At 41.2% G+C, this 21,011-nt stretch overlaps 1 protein-coding gene across 2 annotated transcripts in view; it reads left to right on the top strand.

The window, feature by feature from the left end:
* ttc27 (tetratricopeptide repeat domain 27) overlaps nt 1-21,011 on the top strand; it is a 97,990-nt gene that overhangs the window by 11,794 nt on the left and 65,185 nt on the right. For both annotated transcript variants that reach the window (XM_026309100.1, XM_033325560.1), the window contains exons 3-5: nt 964-1,087; nt 6,046-6,186; nt 10,243-10,345. In XM_026309100.1, the coding sequence (XP_026164885.1) occupies nt 964-1,087; nt 6,046-6,186; nt 10,243-10,345 (368 nt within the window). The remainder of the gene's footprint in view (nt 1-963; nt 1,088-6,045; nt 6,187-10,242; nt 10,346-21,011) is intronic.

Here is a 21,011-nt window from a genome sequence, read left to right as displayed (position 1 = left end):
ATGTCATTTCTATTCATTTCTTTGTAAAATTTCATGGTTTTGTTCTTTAATACCAATGCAACAAGTCCTGGAATCCTATATAAATTACAAAACCTAAAACAGTTTTATTATGGTTTTGAACACCTGATACACTGCAATCAACATGGTCTAACTCCTGTGTTTGTATATGCTTTGGTCTACAGCTAGACTACATGTCCGTAGTGGTGGCAGTGTTTAAAGACGCGTAAAGCTGAGGCAGCACTGATTTAACAAAAATAAATATCAAACAAAAAAAACATTTTTTTACTTTCAGCTCAAGAGCACAGATTTTGGCTACTGAGATGGTAATGCTAACTTTTCAAATATACAGGTCACCTGTATATCTTGCAATGTTTGTCACTCTGCTGGTTATCTAGCTTTGGAAATTCAAACCATTTCCATATCACAGATAGTTGTTGATACATTAATGTATACATTGTTTTTCTGTACTCCCACTGCATCAGCATTTCTTTTTATGATTTCTATTAAATTGTAATAATAATAACTGAAGTGAGCCCACTAATTTCCAAATTAACCTGACAAGGTCTGTTTGGGGGTGGAAGTAGCTGAGCACAGCAGCAAAGTTGTTCTCAAGAGTTTGTTTATTCTCCTGTCACTTTTCTTTTGTCATGAATTATTCATATTTAACAAGAACAGCCCTTTTTGCTCTCAGATGAGATGTGTCTGTGAGTAAATGCTGAATGCAACCCACATTGCTCTCCCTCTCCTCCCTTCATCAAAATTAGACCAGTTTTCTCTTTTCTCTCACCTTTACTTTCTCAGTCTGAGAGAGAAAAGTAATCATGCATTTCTAGAAACCCATGTGAGCTCTTGTCAAAACCAAATAATTGATTTCTCCATTCTGAAAGCTCAGAAATGTATTCAAATTCAATATCTTCTCTCCAGTGATTCTGTCCATTAAACCCAGTGTCCCTCCTGATGCAGGGAGCTTGTAGTGATGGCCCTGGCTGTCTCTTGCCTCCACATGTTTGTCCAGAGCAACTGGACTGGTCCTTCAGTCTCCGTCGATATCTCTGACCTTCTGCCCCCAGTCCTGCTCTCCTCACAGGTGGGATACCATATGACACCATATCATCACACTCTTCTTCTTTTGTTTCATGTTTCAGTTTGGGAGAGGTTGCAAAATTCAAACTTTAACAAACTTTAATAAGGCCTATGATATTCTCGTCCCATTGAAACCACTCACAGAGTGATGTCACGGTGATGTATTGTTGTATCAGGAAATTGTACATAGTCCCAGCTGTGAAAGTATCTGAAATGACTGAACATTTTCAGCTGCCAAACTGTGCTTGTTTATCCTTCAATTCAGGTGTGAATAAGAAATAAACCGAAACATAAGAATTACTATTGCACATTTACAGCCACTTGCTAAATATTTGGTATGAACTCGTATTACTGATTATGATTTCAAATGGTTGTGTAAAATCTTCTTGTGTAAAATTACTTTCTGTGTCACCTTTATATTATACATTGTTATTTGGAACATTGCCTAATATTGAATGATGGCCTTGCTGAGTGGAGCAAAGCTTAATTTTTCATTGGTGATTGCAGCTGGAGCAGAACCAAGGGAGCTGTAGACAGACATGGTACAGGGGAAGTGCCTGGTAATGAAGCATCTCCGGGGTCCTAATTACACTGGGTTGTGGAGATTGTTTCCTCTTGGCACCGTAGAGCTGAAAGCAGAATAGTCTGTTACACACTAACATTACACCAAAAGAGAGAGCCATTTCTATTATCAAAGAAATTCCTTTGGCTTCAGTGATTTATCTGTGCTGTCATACCAAAGACCCTGTGCAATAAAGCAGCTCACCCATACGTTCATGACAACGCAGGTGAAGAGGAAGACAAACATGGCACTGCTGTTGCCATGTGGATTTAATTCATTTGGGGACAGCAGATAGAAGGTAAATGTACTTCTTTCTCATTGTTGAATGACAATGTAATTGATTTGGGAACCAAATTCATATGAATTAAACACTGACCATCATGGTAGGACTAACGTTTGTATGGTCACCATGGAGAAAGTGGCTCACTGTAACAGCATATATACAGTGGGTACGGAAAGTATTCAGACCCCTTTAAATTTTTCACTCTTTGTGTCATTGCAGCCATTTGCCAAAATCAAAAAAGTTCATTTTATTTCTCATTAATGTACACTCAGCACCCCATCTTGACAGAAAAAAACAGAAATGTAGAAATTTTTGCAAATTTATTAAAAAAGAAAAACTGAAATATCACATGGTCATAAGTATTTCAGACCCTTTGCAGTGACACTCATATTTAACTCACATGCTGTCCATTTCTTCTGATCCTCCTTGAGATGGTTCTGCTCCTTCATTGGAGTCCAGCTGTGTTTAATTAAACTGATTGGACTATATTAGGAAAGGCACACACCTGTCTATATAAGACCTTACAGCTCACAGTGCTTGTCAGAGCAAATGAGAATCATGAGGTCGAAGGAACTGCCCAAGGAGCTCAGAGAGAGAATTGTGGCAAGGCACAGATTTGGCCAAGGTTACAAAAGAATTTCTGCAGCACTCAAAGTTCCTAAGAGCACAGTGGCCTCCATAATCCTCAAATGGGAAAAGTTTGGGACGACCAGAACTCTTCCTAGGCCTGGCCGTCCAGCCAAACTGAGCAATAGTGGGAGAAGAGCCTTGGTGAGAGAGGTAAAGAAGAACCCAAAGATCACTGTGGCTGAGCTCCAGAGATGCAGTAGGGAGATGGCAGAAAGTTCCACAAAGTCAACTATCACTGCAGCCCTCCACCAGTCGGGGCTTTATGGCAGAGTGGCCCGACGGAAGCCTCTCCTCAGTGCAAGACACATGAAAGCCTGCATAGTTTGCCAAAAAACACATGAAGGACTCCCAGACTATGAGAAATAAGATTCTCTGGTCTGATGAGACCAAGATTGAACTTTTTGGCGTTAATTCTAAGCAGTATGTGTGGAGAAAACCAGGCACTGCTCATCACCTGCCCAATACAATTCTTACAGTGAAACATGGTGGTGGGAGCATCATGTTGTGGGGGTGTTTTTCAGCTGCAGGGACAGGACGACTGGTTGCAATTGAAGGAAAGATGAATGTGGCCAAGTACAGAGATATCCTGGAAGAAAACCTCTTCCAGAGTGCTCAGGACCTCAGACTGGGCCGAAGGTTCACCTTTCAACAGGACAATGACCCTAAGCACACAGCTAAAATAACAAAGGAGTGGCTTTGGAACAACTCTGTGACCGTTCTTGACTGGCCCAGCCAGAGCCCTGACCTAAACCCAATTGAGCATCTCTGGAGAGACCTGAAAATGGCTGTCCACCAACCTTCACCATCCAACCTGACAGAACTGGAGAGGATCTGCAAGGAAGAATGGCAGAGGATCCCCAAATCCAGGTGTGAAAAACTTGTTGCATCATTCCCAAGAAGACTCATGGCTGTACTAGCGCAAAAGGGTACCCATGGATTACAACATTATGGTATGTAGATATGCAGACATCTGTAGTAATCAGCCACATTTGTAAAACCTATGTAAGATTGTGTGCTCCAACCAGCCCAGCCTTGAATTTGTAGCATCTTTCTGCTCATTGTTTTGGTTTAATGACCCACAGCTACCTTTTGTTTTAACACAGACATTTCTAAGCAGAAGCAATTTAAAGTTATTCAGATAAGACACTGTAATGATTGTCTTGTCTGTGGCTGCAGATAAGACAGCAGATACTTTGTTACAGTGTATGATAGAAAGAAAAGCATGTGTAAGTAAAAGATAAATTCGATTTGCAGGGTGTCCGCGGATCCTTAAAAAGTCTTAAATTCCATATTATAAAACTAAGGCCTTAATTAGCATTAAAATGTCTTAAATTCGCGTTTCAAAGGTCTTAAAATGAAATCTAACCGACCCCATAAAGAAGATTTTATTTTCATCTTGAAATCAATTTGAAAGCCTTTCACGTATTTGTTACGCAGAACGAAATAGGCGGAACCAACTAAAATACGCGTTTGAGGGGAGTTTAACACATGCTTTCCGGCAGCTGCGTGAACTGCGGGGAAGTTTCAGCATTAGTCTTTTGCCATGGGTAAATGTAAATTTAATGACAATTGGTTACAAAACCCTAATTTTGTGCCGTGGTTAAGTCCAGTTAGTGGCAACGTGTTCGAGGTCCAGTGCAGGCTGTGCAAAAAAAATTTAAAACTCGGAACAATGGGTATGAAAGCTTTGGAGACCCACATGCGGTGTGAATAAAACAAAGCGGCTGCGGAAACCTGTCGGAAAACACCTGGCAATTTATTTTTGTTTTGCTCAATAAATCAAACGGTGTGTAAACAGTTTATATCAATAAACAGTGTGTTATGGTAATTGGTTGTATTGTGGGATGTTTTACTTTATTTCTACAAAATTGGTCTTAAATTTCATTCAGCGTGGTATTAAAAAGGTCTTAAAAAGCCTAAAATCGAGCTCTTAGAAACCTGCAGATACCCTGATTTGGCTGCTGCAGTTTCAGGAAGGCTTATCACAGCTTTTTGGGACACTTGAATACAGCGCTGTCCTTAATGGTATTAGCAACACATGTTTTTCCTAACATAAGTAAAATGCCTGTTGGGGAAAAGGCCCTTTACTGGATTGTTAAGTCTGGAAGCAAATTGGAGGCATGAGATTGATGATATACCAAACTATCTTCCAACCATCATTTTTGTGTATTGGTTTTGAGTAGTGACAACGAGGTGGTCATATCTCTGGCCTCAACATTATGGCCAGAACAGCTCAGTGTATAGGTATGCTTGTCACCTCGGTCAGACCCAAAACATTCTGGAGGAATTGTACTGTCCATGGTGTCCCATCTGGCCTGAACCTGGCCTCCAAGTAAGAGCTGGACGATGTGGAGGGGTACAGAAGATGCTCTGGGCTACTAGAAAGCTTGGCTAGTCTGTTTAATGACTCGAATCTGGATAATAACCAGCTGACGAGACTCTAGTATCACTGTAGACCAGTGGTCACCAACCTTGTGTCAGCCAAGACTTTTCATGTCAGACAAAAATCAAAGATCTACTGTACCTTTTAGAAGTTTAAAAAATAAATTCTCATACAGAAGACCAATTGTGGAAGAATGCTTTATCTTTTTTCTAGCAAAACATTTTGACCACAAATGTGGCAGCTGATGTACAAATATAGAACACAGTATCTAAAACTTATATACAAATATTAATCACTGTAGTTTCTACTAGCTTCCAACAAAAACTGAAGCAAGTCAAGAAAGAATAACATGCCAAATGTGCAGTTTTCAGAAATTGTGGGAGTGACTGCAGGAAGCTGAATGTGATTGTTTAAAATATATGAAGGCATGACCTACTGTCAGCATGAAAGGGACAAGATTTGAAAAAATTTTTGAAATGGAATCAATCAACACAATTGAAGCCATGGTACTGAAAAATCCCACTGTACATGAATGCATCATCAAAAAAAAAAAAAACCCCAAAGGCATGAATGGGATGGGTATCATGGTATCATTAACATTTTAATAATACTACTAGTTTTACCTGGTACAGACACAGAAGACAGGGAGTCAGAATGAAGTGCTGACAGAGGTGTCTGGTTGGTTTACACAGAGATGGATATTTGACCCCTTGGGCTAACCATGTAAATTTAAAGTGACTACTTCAATACCAATAACAGCCCTGTTAAGGCTGGAGCTTATCAATATTGTGGAGCCCTGGGGCTTGTTTAATACCGGGTCTCTGTACCCATCCCTAGGCATGAACTACTGACAGCAGAGAAAACCAGGTTCCTCTTCTTCTGGTAAAACTCAGCAGGTTGATTGCCACACCATTGAACCAATCAGTTAAATGGAATATTGGCCTTATGGCTAACATATTTGAAACAGTGCTCTGATTGTGTGCTAAACCGTTTAGTGTACGAAGGTGTGTATTTATAAGCAGTGCTTTCCAATTCGTAAACTTTTATGAAATCTTATTTTTGTAATGGTGGTTTAACTCTAATTAGCATATCTTTGACTGGCAGCTCTGGAAACCAGTTGATGCTATCCACTCTAGCCTTCTCTTGGATGGGGAGTCAGTCTACAGCTTGGTGGCCAATCCTGTCCTCCTCCTTTTGGCCAGGGTTATTCTAGTCAAGTGCTCCTCCAAGTTGGACAGCCTTCAGGTAAGAATGTCTGTCTGTCACAATTGTTTATAGGTTTTGTTTCAGGGCAACCTGTAGAAGAACATTTACCATTAGAGTGCTTGGAATATGTGCTAGAGATCATTTTAGTGCTTTCTCTTCTTAAAACCACAGTGATTAGGCTTCATAGTAGCTGCAGTTAACCATATGCATTTTTAAAAAAAAATTTTACTTAAAGTTTGGCAAGATCTAAATATGTAAGTACCAAAAAGTATGCAGAGGTAGAACTATCGCACATCAGCTGCCTGGTGAAATTGGTAACGTTAATTTTACTTTCAACCAAACCCGTTTGACAGCAGCAAGTTCTAGGGATTGGCTAATCTTCTACTATCAGCTGAGCCAGCAGGCTGACAGCTACCATAGTCGTAGAGGATCGTTGTCTCTTGTTTAGTTTTCAGCACACTTGGGGCTTAAAGGCATTTTCCTTATTAATGCAGAGCCATTTAACAAACTCAGTTTCATGGCTTCTGCTTTTCTTTTAATCCAGTTACTAATCTGTACCATTTATTTAAATAGCCAAAAGAAATTCTAAACCCTGACTATCATTCTCCAGCCTCCATAAGTTATAACCTCCTAAAAACCAAATTAACATGAACAAGGGAAGAAAATCATTGTTGAGCTGATGGCAGAGGATGTGTTTTGCATCAGCTGTCAAATGCTGGGTCTAACTGCACCAGTTGGGATGTGAACAAAAGTGGAACAGTGGAAAAAGTGGAACAGAACTGCTGGAAGGTAATTTTGTGTTAATTTCCTCTTTTAAATGGTAATGAGGGATAGGGGAATTAATTACTAGCACTATTTTCTACCAAGTAGTCGAGAGGTGGGAGTGTCTACCTTTAAGTGCATAAAGCTACCACTGTTCCCTCCAGATTATGTTTTTATCTATATTCCACCCCCTTTGGCAGCTGCTCATAGCCCATTGGACAGCAATAAAAGTGGTAGGAGAAAAGGAAGCTTTACTGCTGCTTTTCCAAAGACAGGTGACACTGTAGGTGTGTATGCTGACATGATGAATATATGTGTGAACAGTTTTAGTAACAGCGTGTGTGTGTGTGCTGGAGGAAATTAATTTTGTGAGACAGACAATTAAACCTCTATGTAACCATGCAACAACAGACGGGGTCATCTAAAATTGGAAGTGAGGCAAGAGATAGCCTCCCTGACACAGAAATAAACTTTTTACATGGTTCACTTCCACTCTCCCAGCGCTGAACAAGAACAGGAGGATGCAGGGTATAAGAGTCTACCAGGAAATATAGCATGGCTACATGGCTGCAAGACACTATGTTATGGTCAGATACAAGAAGCAAAGGCGTTAGCTGTTATTATTGCCTGGACAGCACTTGGTCTCATCAAGGAGTACATCAGTGTCCTTTTTCTGCTGAAGAGGCCTCAAAAGCATAATTTCCTGTGTTTTATTAAACTTACCTCTATTCTTGATGAAGTAACACTATATCATACTATTGGAACTACAGTGAAATTAACAAAACAGTTGCATATCTATCTGTTTTTAGTGTTGTTAATTGTATGTCCTTATAAATGCTATTTACCTATTTACTATTTAATACTATTTACCACTATAGCTATTTGCTATTTACCTTTTAAATAAAATATATCTTTACCTGCGGCTGAGGATATTTTTCTGATCAGTGTTTAAATTGTAGTTTAAGATTGAATTATTTTCTATAAATTAAACTAAACTAGATTTATGGTCTGCACTAGGGCTGGGTATCGTAAGGACAATACGAACATGATATGTACCACTATACAGAGTGGTACAGTGCGATATGATGTGATAAGATACCTGTATATAATGCCATATATTCCAGTACTCAGCAACGTTTTAAAAACAGTGCTGAAAATACAACTAACTCTGTACCACTTAAGTCATCTTATAATAGACAGTCACATCTCAATATATTGGTAACTGAGTTAAACTGTTTAGATGAATTTTCATGTTACAATTTATTGAAGAACGCATAATTCCTATACAATATGAACATGAAAATAAAGTGCACATGTCGGTGTTCTTACATTTACAGTGGTGTGAAAAGTGTTGGCCCCCTTTCTGATTTCTTATTTTTTTGCATGTTTGTCACACTTTGTTTCAGATTATGAAACAAATTTAAATATTTACTCATTTGAGAGTGTATCTTTTAAAAATGGAGCTAAAAGTATCTCCCTCTATTCTCACATTCCTCCCCAATGTTGTCTAAATTTTATTGATGATTTAACTGAGATGTGTTGCAGTTATCTTCACAGAGTTTGACTGTTTAGTTATTACAGGTGATTTTAATGTTCATTGACTTGTGGCCAAGTATGGTACATACATTACAGCAAGGGTTCGAATCCAGACCAGGGAATCACCAGTGTGGGCCCTTAGGCAAGGTCCTTAACTATTAGCTTACCTCATTACAAATGAGCAATAGAAATACAACAAGGTCTGCGTCAGGTGCTATGGAACCGGGGCAACCTGATGAGAAATAGGCTACTGGAACACGACATTCATGGATGAGGGCTGAGAATAAAGAACTGTTGGAATGCTACTACATGAGTAATTTATGGAAACTTCAAAACCCACCATCTAGACTAGGGCCAAAACAACTAGTAGCTGTGTTCCAACATCCGCAAATGGCAACTGCTATCACAACTGGAGATTGAAGAGATACAACACAAATGCTATGGCAAGAGGGAACCAGGACGCAAGGTCAGGGGGGAAGCAATACCATCCCCATCCGAGATTGGGCACCAAGCCCCAATAACAAGCCCCCACATGCTCAACACAAGAGCAGTTGACCTGAGGTTGAAGTGAAGTACCCTCTGCAGCATTTCGAACAATCCCTACTATGAACGTCACTGAGACCAAAAAGCTGATATACACCACGGCAACAGTGATCCTTGAGATGCTTGGCTGCAAAATATACACCACCACCAAGGAGCAGTATCCTGCATGGAGAAGGAGGTTGGAGGCAAAAATAAGGGCAACACGGAGAGATGTTAGCCAACTATCAGAACTGCAGAGAGATGGGATGAAGTTGGGTAAGAAGTAGAAGCTCAACACAAGAGCAGCTGACCTGAGATTGTGAGTAAGAGGGACACCTGGAACCTCCGTAGCTGGTTGCGAACGGATGTGGCAATAATCAGGCCTGGGTGTGGCTAGAAGAATTGAACTCAGGTGTGATAAACCACAGTTAAGTTGTGTTTTAACAGGGGGGCAAACACTTTTTCACACAGGGCCATGTAGTTTTGGATTTTGTTTTCCCTTAATAATAAAAACCTTCATTTAAAAACTGCATGATGTGTTATCTTTGGCTAATATTTTAATTTGTTTGATGATCTGAAACAAAGTGTGACAAATGTGCTGCAAACTTGAAAATAAACAATTGCAATTTGGAAAATTCAGCAGATTTAACCATAGAAGCTCAACTGAGCAGCAGGGTCCACCTACTTCACCCAAGCTGCTCCTCAGCTCAGGCTGTTGGCATATAGTTACTACGAAGTTCAACGTTCTTATTAAGGGGGGTTGCCACAATATATTTCTTTTTCTAGTGCATGTTTAGAACGTGGCAGTGTACAAATACATTACACTGTAATATGAATAGAAGTGCATCTGTGTCCTCTCGGAGAAGCATGAACATACCTTATATCGGTAACAGACTTCTGTCTAGGTGGTTTGATAGTGTTCATTTCCAATTCCAATATTTTATTACTACAATAAACCCCTGCAAATTTTTGATGCGGTCAAAAAAATGCCTATAAGCCATAAAAAATTGCAGAGGATATTTGCTCTGAACCACGACTTCGTGGGGGTACACTGTATTATTATAATTATTATTATTAATTCTCATTTTTGTTTTCGGTCCCAAAATTTTAACCTGACAGCTCATTTCGTTACCTGTCAGATTTAGTTTGTACTGTAGCGATGTCACTGTTGCACAAATATCCGTAGTTATGTTTTAACTTTCCTGTCTTATTTTCACATATGCTCATATCTGTTTTATGTTTTGTTTTTTGTTTTTTTTCCATTTGTATGCGAAGCTGCTGCCCTGGTGGACCCTGCGCTACGTCAGCCTGCACCAGCAAATCTTGGAAACGCGTTCACCAGAGCTCCTCAGCTTGGCCCACAGCAGCATGGACAAAGGTTTGTGCACAATGGAATTACTAATTATCTCAAACTTTTGCATGAAATACAAAGTTGCAGACCTGAATTAATCCAGTGTCGAGTAATATGGCTGTGGCATGTTGCTTCAGGACCAGTGAGACATCAAATGTGATCCAGAATGACTGCAGTTTAACAGCAAAAGACTGCAGAGTGGTTTATAATACAATGGGGCAGGGTTTTAGAGCAAGGGAAATTTTCTAGGGGCAGCACGGTGACTTAGTGGTTAGCACCTGTTCTGGTTTCCTCCCACAGTCAAAAAACATGTATGTCAGGTTTATTGGTGACTCTAAATTGCCCATAGGAGTGAGTGTGAGTGTTTGAGGTTGTTTGTCTCTATGTGGCCCTGTGATGGACTGGTGACCTGTCCAGGGTGTATCCCTTACACCTGCCTTACACCAAAAGAGAGCTGGGATAGGCTCCAGCAGATCCGTGTGACCCTAAATATGAATAAGCAGGTATAGATAATGGATGGATGGAAACTTCCTGTTTTGCTTAGACAGCAAAACAGGAAGCGCAGTTCTTATTGAATCACCCACCTAATTTCACATTTGTAACAGAAACATGAGAAAACAAAAAGGGTGGTGGTGTCTGTTCCTTATTTAGGGATAATATGGTTACGCACAGGCTGTCATTTGGGGAGTTTTCATCATTTGAGAATGTATCTTTTAAAATGGAGCTAAAATCATCTCCCTCTATTCTCTACATAATCATTTACAAACCTCCCCAGTGTTGTCTAAATTTTATTGATGATTTAACTGAGATGTGTTGCAGTTGTCTTCACAGAGTTTGACTGTTTAGTTATTACAGGTGATTTTAATGTTCAGTGACTTGTGGCCAAGTATGGTGACCCATACATTATAGCAAGGGTTTGAATCCAGACCAGGGAATCACCAGTGTGGGCCCTTAGGTAAGGTTCTTAACTACTAGCCTACCTCATTACAAATGAGCAATAGATATACAACAAGGTCTGCGTCTGGTGCTAGGGAACCGGGGCAACACGACATTCATGGATGAACCCCCTCAGCCAGATCATCACTAAGATTGGCTTTGGATACTGACTACGAAATGGAGCAACCATCAACCAGCTCCTGTACATGATATCAAATTGTATGACAGGAGTGAGTGAGACATCGACTCACTGATCCATACCACCAAGATATACAGCAACAACATTGGAATGCCATTTGGACTGGACAAATGTAGTCGAACGATAACGGAGAGAGGGAAGGTTGTCAAGACTGAAGGAATTGAACTTCCAGAAGGCAGCATAGTGGATGTTGAGGGAAGCTACAAGTACCTTGGAATCCCACAGGCAAATGGGAACCAAGAAGAAGCCACAACGAAAGCCGCCACAGCCAAATACCTACAGAGAGTAAGGCACCATCCAGTCAGTTGCCGTTCACTTCACGTCTAGGTCCTGTTTTTAGCCGTTCAATTACCATTACCGTACTACTTACGCTGTAGATACGCTGCCAACGACCATCTCACATTGTATTCCCCCTGTACTGATGACAAAAACACAAAAGCAGCCACTCTCTACCATTTAACAGTAACTGTATTTGTTTTCAAGTCAATAGTTGATAATGTAGCTAGATTAATTACTTTGATAATTATCTTTCAGTAGAAACATTCACAACCCCTCTGGGGTCGACGAACACGCCGCCGCGTTTTGACCCATCTTCTCATCACAGGCACGTAAAAAAAAAACAACCAGAATCTCAGCGAATACTTGTCTCATAAAAATGGATCCAAATATATGGCTAGAAAGCTTGAAATGTTTTCTTTTAAATGAAACGATTCAAGTCGAAAGCAAATCATCACTTTTTATTTAATCCCTATGAACGTAAGAAGTACGTTTTCTCCTGTCTCACCTGATTACATGTAATGCGATCCCGCCTCGTACTCCGTTCACTGTTCATATGGAAATAATCTAAGGTGAGCCAGGTAATTATGTCCATGCCCCCGAGAAATGGCATAAAATATCAAACTTCATCATAGAATTTATTCACTTTTTCTATGCATTGGATGATTCAATTCAATTCAATTCAATTCAATTTTATTTGTATAGCGCCAAATCACAATACAAATCATCTCAAGGCACTTTACAAAAACTAAAACTAAAAACCCAACAATTCCCTTATGAGCAAGCACTTGGCAACAGTGGAGAGGAAAAACTCCCTTTAAGGGAAGAAAAAACCTCCAGCAGAACCGGGCTCAGTTTGGGCGGCCATCTGCCTCGACCGGTTGGGGTGAGTGGATAGAGCAGAGAGAAAAGAACAGCAACAATAAACAACAAATAGACACTGCAGGTTGGTGGGACCAGTAACTGCACATCAGCGATAAACAGCTCCAGGACGAGGGACACCTGCAGAAGGTACAGAGAGAACAGAGAGAGAGGGAGAGAGCACAAACTAGGGGAGAGAGAGAGCACAAGGTTAGTAAGATTCAATGGTGGAATATACATGAGGTGGGAGGAGAGAAGAGAGGGGAAGGGAAAGGGGGGGGTTAGGGTAGGGGAGCTCAGTGCACCGATGGTCCTCGGGCAGTCTAGGCCTATAGCAGCATAACTAAGGGATGGTTCAGGGTTGCCTGAAGCCAGCCCTAACTATACGCTTTGTCAAAGAGGAAGGTTTTAAGTCTAGCCTTAAAAGTACAGAGAGTGTCTGCCTCCTGAACCCAGGCTGGGAGCTGGTTCCATAGGAGCTTGATAACTAAAGGCTCTGCCTCCCATTCTGCTTCTGGAAACTCTGGGAACCACAAGTAGACCTGCACTCTGAGAGCGAAGTGGTCTATTGGGATAATATGGTACTATGAGGTCTTTAAGGTATGGAGGTCTTTAAGGTAAGGAGCTTGATTATGAAGGGATTTGTATGTGAGAAGAAGGATTTTAAATTCTATTCTATATTTTACAGGGAGCCAGTGAAGAGAAGCCAATATAGGAGAAATATGATCTCTCTTGCTTGTTCCTGTCAGGACTCTGGCTGCGGCATTCTGGATTAATTGGAGGCTTTTTATGGAGATATTGGGACATCCAGATAGTAATGAGTTACAGTAATCTAGCCTTGAGTTAACAAATGCATGGACTAGTTTTTCTGCATCATTTTGAGACAGGATGTTCCTAATTTTGGAAATGTTGCGCAGGTGAAAGAATGCAGTTCTAGAGATTTGTTTTATGTTTGAGTTAAAGGACATGTCCTGGTCAAAAATAACTCCAAGGTTTTTTACAGTAGTGCTAGAGGCCAGGGTTATGCCATCTAGAGTAGCTATAATTTTAGAAAAGTTATTTCTGAGATTTTTTGGCCCAAATATAATGACTTCTGTTTTCTCAGAGTTTAAAAGTAAAAAGTTACTGGTCATCCAGGCCTTTATGTCAGTTAGACAGGCTTGAAGTCTGGTTAACTGGTTTGTGTTAACAGGTTTAATAGATAGATATAACTGAGTGTCATCTGCATAGCAGTGGTAATTAATAGAGTGCTTCCTAATGACATATCCTAAAGGAAGCATGTACAGGGTGAACAGAATCGGTCCTAGCACGGAGCCTTGTGGAACTCCATAACTAACTTTTGTTCGTGTGGAAGGTTCATCATGCACATGAACAAACTGGAATCTGTCCGATAAATAGGATTGGAACCACTTTAATGCTGTTCCTCTGATACCAATTACATGCTCCAGTCTCTGTAATAAGATGTTGTGGTCAATGGTGTCGAATGCTGCACTAAGGTCTAGGAGGACAAGTATTGAAACAAGTCCATTATCTGAGGCTAAGAGAAGATCGTTGGTAACTTTCAACAGTGCTGTTTCTTTGCTATGATGTGCTCTAAATCGTGATTGAAAATCTTCAAATAGTTCATTCCTGTGTAAGTGGTCTGATAGCTGCTTAGCAACAGCTTTTTCTAGGATTTTAGAAATAAATGGCAGGTTGGATATTGGTCTATAATTAGGATCAAGACTAGGCTTTTTGAGTAAGGGTTTGATTACTGCAGTCTTAAAGGCCTTTGGTATGTAGCCTGATACTAGAGATAAATTTACCAAGTCCAATAAAGATGAGTTCATTAATGGCAGGGTGCCTTTAAGCAGTCTAGTCGGGATGGGGTCTAAGAGACACGTTGATGATTTCGATGAAGCAACTACTGATGTAAATTCAGAGAGATCTATGGGAGAGAAGCAGTCTAAACATACCTGAGGTCCTACAGATGATTCAAGAGCTACTGTAGTAGAAGATTAATTTGTGTCAGGTATAGGAAGCATCTGATGAGTTTTATCTCTAATAGTTGTGATTTTATTTGTAAAGAAACTCATAAAGTCATCACTGCTGAGAGCTAAGGGAACACTGGGCTCAACAGAGCTGTGACTTTTTGTCAGCCTGGCTACAGTGCTGAAAAGAAACCTGGGATTGTTCTTATTTTCCTCTATTAGTGATGAATAGTATGCAGTTCTGGCTTTACGGAGAGCTTTTTTATATGTTAGTAGACTGTTTTTCCAGGCTAGAAAAATTTCCTCTAAGTTTATGGAACGCCACTTCCTTTCCAGCCTTCGTGATGCCTGCTTTAAGGTACCAATATGTAAATTATACCATGGGGCTAGTCTTCTCTGATTCACTAACTTCTTTTTCAGAGGGGCTACAGAATCAAGCATTTCACGCAGTGAGGTTACAGCGCTGTCAACAACATGATCAATTTGGTAGGGAGTGGGATTGAAGCAGCTGCCCTCCACTATGTTTATACTTGGCATAGATGTAAATAAAGATGGAATCATTTTCTTAAATTTATTAACAGCGTTGTCGGATAAACATCTGCTGTGGTGGAATTTTCTTCCAAACGTTGCATGATCCATCATTTTAAATTCAAAAGTTATTAAAGAATGATCTGACAAAACAGGATTTTGGGGAAAAACTATTAGATGTTCAATTTCGATGCCATAGGTCAGAACAAGATCAAGGGTGTGATTGAAACAGTGGGTGGGTTTATTAACATTTTGAATGAAACCAATTGAATCTAATATAGAATTAAATGCAATGCTGAGGCCGTTATTTTCAACATCTACATGAATGTTAAAATCTCCCACTATAATAACTTTATCTGATCTAAGCACTAAATCAGACAGAAAGTCAGGGAATTCAGTTAAAAACTCTGAGTAAAGGACAGGTGGACGGTACACAGTGACAAGTAGAACTGGTTTTTGTGTTTTCCAGTTTGTATGTGAGAGACTAAGAGTGAGGCTCTCAAATGAGTTAAAATTGTTCTGAGGATGAAAGTTTAATAATACGTTTGAGTGGAAGATTGTAGCTGCTACTCCATCTCGACCTGTGCTTCGAGGAACATGATAATTTTTATGACTGAGGGGGGTTGATTCATTCAGACTGACATATTCATCCTGCTGTAACCAGGTTTCAGTAAGATAAAGTAGGTCAATTTGGTGATCAGTTATCAAATCATTTACTAACAAAGATTTAGATGAAAGGGACCTAATATTTGACAGTTCTGTTTTTCTGTTCAATAAGAGAAGTGGTCTTAATTTTTATTAGGTTTTTAGGAATAACTCCTCTTCTGTTAAGTACTGATTTATCTAATTTATATGTTTGAGGGGCAGACACAATCTCTATGTGGTTTGAGGGGGGTGACAGCTCTAAGGAAACTGCAGAGAGGCGTTTTAGACTGAGTCTCTGCATCCCGGTCCCCACCCTGGATTGTCAGGCTTTAGGTCGGCTAATAAACTCGGCCAAATTTCTAGAGATGAGAGCTGCACCATTCAAAGTGGGATGGATGCCATCTCTCGCTACCAGACCGGGTTTTCCCCAGAAAGTGGCCCAATTGTCTATGAAGCCCACATCGTTTGCTGGACACCACCTAGACAGCCAGCGACGGAACGACGACATGCGGCTAAACATGTCATCGCTGGTCAGATTGGGGAGCGGTCCAGAGAAAACTACGGAGTCCGACATTAATTTATCAAAGTTATACACCGACTCAACATTAATTTTAGTGAAAGGCTCATTATGCAGCTCATTATGCAGCTCATTGTATGGGTAGTTGTCTTTTCAGGTAAATCACATGATTATTCATGGTCAGACACACCTTCCTGCCTTTTGTCTTTTCTAAACCAAAATGTCTTAGAAAATTTAAATCAGTGTATTGTTTTCTGTGAATGAGTGAGCAAGATGACTTTCACATCATTTTAAAGCAAACACTTTACACTACAAGATCCAGTTCTCCAAAGTCTTGTGAACCAATGTTCCATGTGTGTTTTATAGCGTTATTTCAGTGACTTAAAAAACAATCATGCTGCTCACATATTATTGTAGCCCAGTTTGTGCTGATTACAGTGTTACCAGACTTTAACCATTAATATGTTTAAAAGCAACTGAAAAAGCACAAATGTCAGGTCATGTCCAAACTTGTCCGGGGCTGCAAAACACCCTTAGGCCCCAACTTTAAAATAACATAAATAAGTAGTAATCATTTTTCTAATCCACCTGGCAGTCTCAAATTTCCCAGTTGGCTCCATTACCACCTAACAACACCAGATTCGCTAGCTTAACAGCTCGCTGCAGTGTAGCTCCACAGATTAAAATCTGCTAGTGAGCATGGTGACTGGTAACCTTCCTCCTTAAGCAGATGAGAAGAGATAGATGTGTGTCCGCACCTGTGGCAACAAAATCTCAAGCTGGGATGCTCACATGGTCCCAGCAATTGCTGAAGATGAGGAGACACCGATGCAGCTCTTCCCAGCGCTGCTGGAAGAACTTACTGTCTCCTGGTGAAACAAACCATACAAGGAGAAGCATTCAGTTCCAGGGAACTCAATGCTTGACTGCAAGGGGATCAAGGAATACAGCCTCTGCGATATTTCCACAGTAGAGCCAGTGGTCATGGCCACCTGAGGACATCCCTGTCTCGAGTGGAAGTCATACAAGGCAGCCGCGTGACCATTCTGGGCCGTCAGTACCTCGTCTCTCCTAATAGCAATACCAAGCTGAGTTCGAGGAGGAGATGAGGGGCTCGCCTGACCATGGCTAATGGAAGGTGGTGTGTATCATTACTGACTCCATCTCCATAAAGTGGAGATCCAGTCCTTGGGGAGAACCATGAGGTTGATGATATCGCAGGAGGGCGCTAGATTGCTGAACCTCACCAACCTATTGACCAAAGAGGAGGACCTCCTGGACACCCCCATAACACCTGAGGGTATTTTTGGGGCAGCAGTCATTTCAATGCAAAAACGGTCTGAAGAGGGGAAAAAAAGGGATGATGAGACCCTGAAGCTGTGTCTGCCCAGGAAGCCTCTACCAGCTGTTCCAGTCCTCCTGCACGAAACATTTGCTCAGGCTGTAGTGTGGCAATGGCAACTGTCCACCTTTATAATCCCTGAAACTACCCAAACCCCAGGGGACCCAGGCAGCTCCTCAGGCCCTGCCAAGAGTGCCGACTCTTAAAGGCCAGTGGCAGAAGAGGCCTGTTCCGCCGGAAGAGATCCAGCCTGCACCCCTCCCAACCTTACTCAGGGGGTAAGGAGGAAGAACCGTCTGGCCTGATAACCCTCTGTGGGGTGGAGAGGTTCTACACTACGAGAGGGAAGGGCTTCTCCATATATAACAGTGTCCTGTCAGCACACTGTCAAAATGCACCGTGTTGAGCAGGGGATACAGGCTTCAGTTGGCTCTCCTACCGTTCAAATGAGTAATCCTATCGCAAGCAGTTGGCACAGCAAGAGATCTCTTTTCTCTTGGAGAAAAGAGCGATCAGAATTGTCCCCCGAGAACACAGTCAAGGTGATTTCTATTTAAGATACTTTCTGGTTTGTATACAGTTAGAATTACAAGCAGTACAACTAGCACTGAAAGACTTTCTGCCTTTTCTGAAAGGACACAGTTTATTAGTGTGAACTGACAATACTGCAGTGGTGGCTTACATCAACAGACCAGGGGTTCTGAGATCTGTTCACACGTTGGCACTCAGACTGTCTGGAGCAGCAAGCAAATGGAACAATCACAGACGTCGCAAAGGACAATTGGGTTTAGAACCTTTCAGATAGGGAACTCTCCCAACCAGATAGAGATGTCTTAGCCAAAGGACTTTGCGGTAACGTCCAAACATGTTCCTGTTGTGGACTTTATTATAGCCAGAAGCTTCTAATACAGAAGCAGAGGGACTCTGACTAAAAGTCACTGAAGCACTCTCTAGTTCTAAGCCACCACCATCCAACCTCACCACAATGATGAAACAATGGTATCATTTGATGTTGCATCCCTCTTCACCAGCATCCCCCACCTCCGATGCTCTGTTAGGAGAAAACTAAAAGAGGACAGCACCCTCTCTACCAGCTTCAACCCAGAACAAATTTGCCTGATGTTGGACCTTTGTCTGAACACCACATACTTCTCATACAGAGGTGAATTTTACAGACAGAAACATGGACGTTCCATGGGCTCCCCTGTGTCACCCATTGTTGCCAACCTGTACATGGAAGAAGTGGAGAAGAAAGCTCTCGGCTCCTTCACAGGAACAGCACTGACCCATTGGTTCAGATATGTGGATGACACCTGGGTGAAAATCAAAACCCAGGACGTTCAAGCCTTCACAGATCACATCAATGCAGTAGACAAAAACATCAAATTCACCAGAGAGGACACTAAAGAGAACAGGCTAGCCTTTTTGGACTGTGAGGTTGTCATGAGGTCTGATGGTAAGAGATAGAAGTCTACAGGAAACCCAGACACAGACCAATACCTGCTATTTGACTCCCATCACCCACTTCAACATAAACTAGGAGTCATCAGGACTTCATGCGACAGATCAAACAACATCCCTACCTCTATGGAGGAGGCACATTTGAAGACAGCCCTCAAAACCTGTGGCTACCCTAAGTGGGCTTTCAACAAGGCAACAGCCACATCAGGCAGAATCTCAAGAGACATGGCTGAGCCTCAAGATCCACAGAGGAAAAACCTGGTCATTCTCTATGTAGCAGGCCTCCCTTTCAGCTGTTCCCAAGAAATTAAGGAACACATCAAATGTCTTTCAGGAAGGACACACTCTGCAGCCAGTTAGTGGATCAGAGGGGTCACATGAGTATTAGATCTTAGACCCTCACCTGTCACTTCTGTTGTTTACCTAACGAGCCTATTCAGGCCAGGGGTGAAGTGAAACCAACTCAGGAGTGTGGGTCTAATGACTCTCACCCCATTTACATAGTTCACCTAATGAGCCTATTTGGACTAGAGGTGGAGTGAATAGGTATCCTGAAAGATAAATTGGAGGTTCCACACCAGCTTTCTCTCAGCCTGATGAAGCCATTTGGATGAGTAGTGAGACATTTCGACCTAAAAAAGTCCAGTTGCCATGACTCAACCTCTAGATAACTTCACCTGGAGGACTGTGAATCTCCATAGACAGAATTTTGGGTTATTTGCATAACCACAGTTGTGAGATTAGCATGACTGAGAATCTCACCAGACCACACTCCTTTAGTCAGCTCTTGTTGTTCATCCCAAGAGGGACATTGAGCGTTTCAGCGTATGTCCTGCTGGTGGCACTACAAGAGCAGTAAAAGGAAAGTGTGTATACTTGTACTTCTACCTTTGTGAGGACAGTTTTAAGGATATTTCTAGTGAGGACATTTTGGCACCCAAGGCGTTTTCTTGAAGTATGAAATTGCTGGTGCTAAAGGTGACACAGATGTGTTGCATGCAAGCTTCTCCTTTGTCTGCTTGTTGCTCTGGACACCATCAGCCTTGATTACACTTCTTAAGTAACCACCTTCAATACCATGACTGAGATGAGACCATTGAGCAAGGCACTGGACCCCCAACTGCTCCCCGGGTGCCGCAGTGCCCACTGCTCTGGATGTGCATTCACGGTGTGTGTGTGTTCACTGCTGTGTGTGCGCACTTTGGAATTGGGTTAAATTCAGAGCACAAATTCCGAGTATAGGTCACATATAAGTCACTTTCACTAAAATGTGGACTAAAAATGTGCACTGGTTGTACTCCATATTTAAACAATACCATGTAGTCAACTTTTCACCCCATCTTTAACTGTGCTTGTTTGGATGAGGTATAAATCTTTTTGCCTTTTAACGCACTTGGCCAACTGTCATACAACTGTCTTTGTTTTGACCATTACCTGAGCCATAGTGTAAAGTGTTACCATGCTACTATAATATTTGTTGTTTAGCACTAAGTAAAAGTGTGGATGAGACTGCAGTGAAAGCCATTAGTTCTCTAGATATTTGATCAGACACCAGAGTCTAGACAAAAGAAAAATATAGATGATGACAATGACAAGAAAAGTTAAGGATTAACAAATGAATTTGGATTAATTCCCTGGCAACCATATTTGTCTATACCAAACATCTTAAGGCCACCCATTCTTCTGCTTGTGGGCAAGGTGCAGTCAATAACTTGCCACTAGAGAGGCAAAAGACAACTGTCATTGTGCAGAAAATCAGAATCTGCTGTTATAAATAGTCATCAAGCAGAGAGCCACACTAGGTTTTATTACACTGTGGATATAATGAGCATTCATTAATTCATTCAAAAACACAACTGCAAAACAGCCATGCAGTATTGTGGTAAAAAAAAAAAGTTAGACTCAAAACATTTCTAAAGCAAAGCAGGCCATGACTTACTGTAAGTTAAAGGATGTGA

The sequence above is a fragment of the Mastacembelus armatus genome, chromosome 15 (assembly GCF_900324485.2).
Source record: "Mastacembelus armatus chromosome 15, fMasArm1.2, whole genome shotgun sequence".
NCBI lineage: Eukaryota > Metazoa > Chordata > Actinopteri > Synbranchiformes > Mastacembelidae > Mastacembelus > Mastacembelus armatus.
This window is presented reverse-complemented; position numbering and strand designations above follow the sequence as displayed.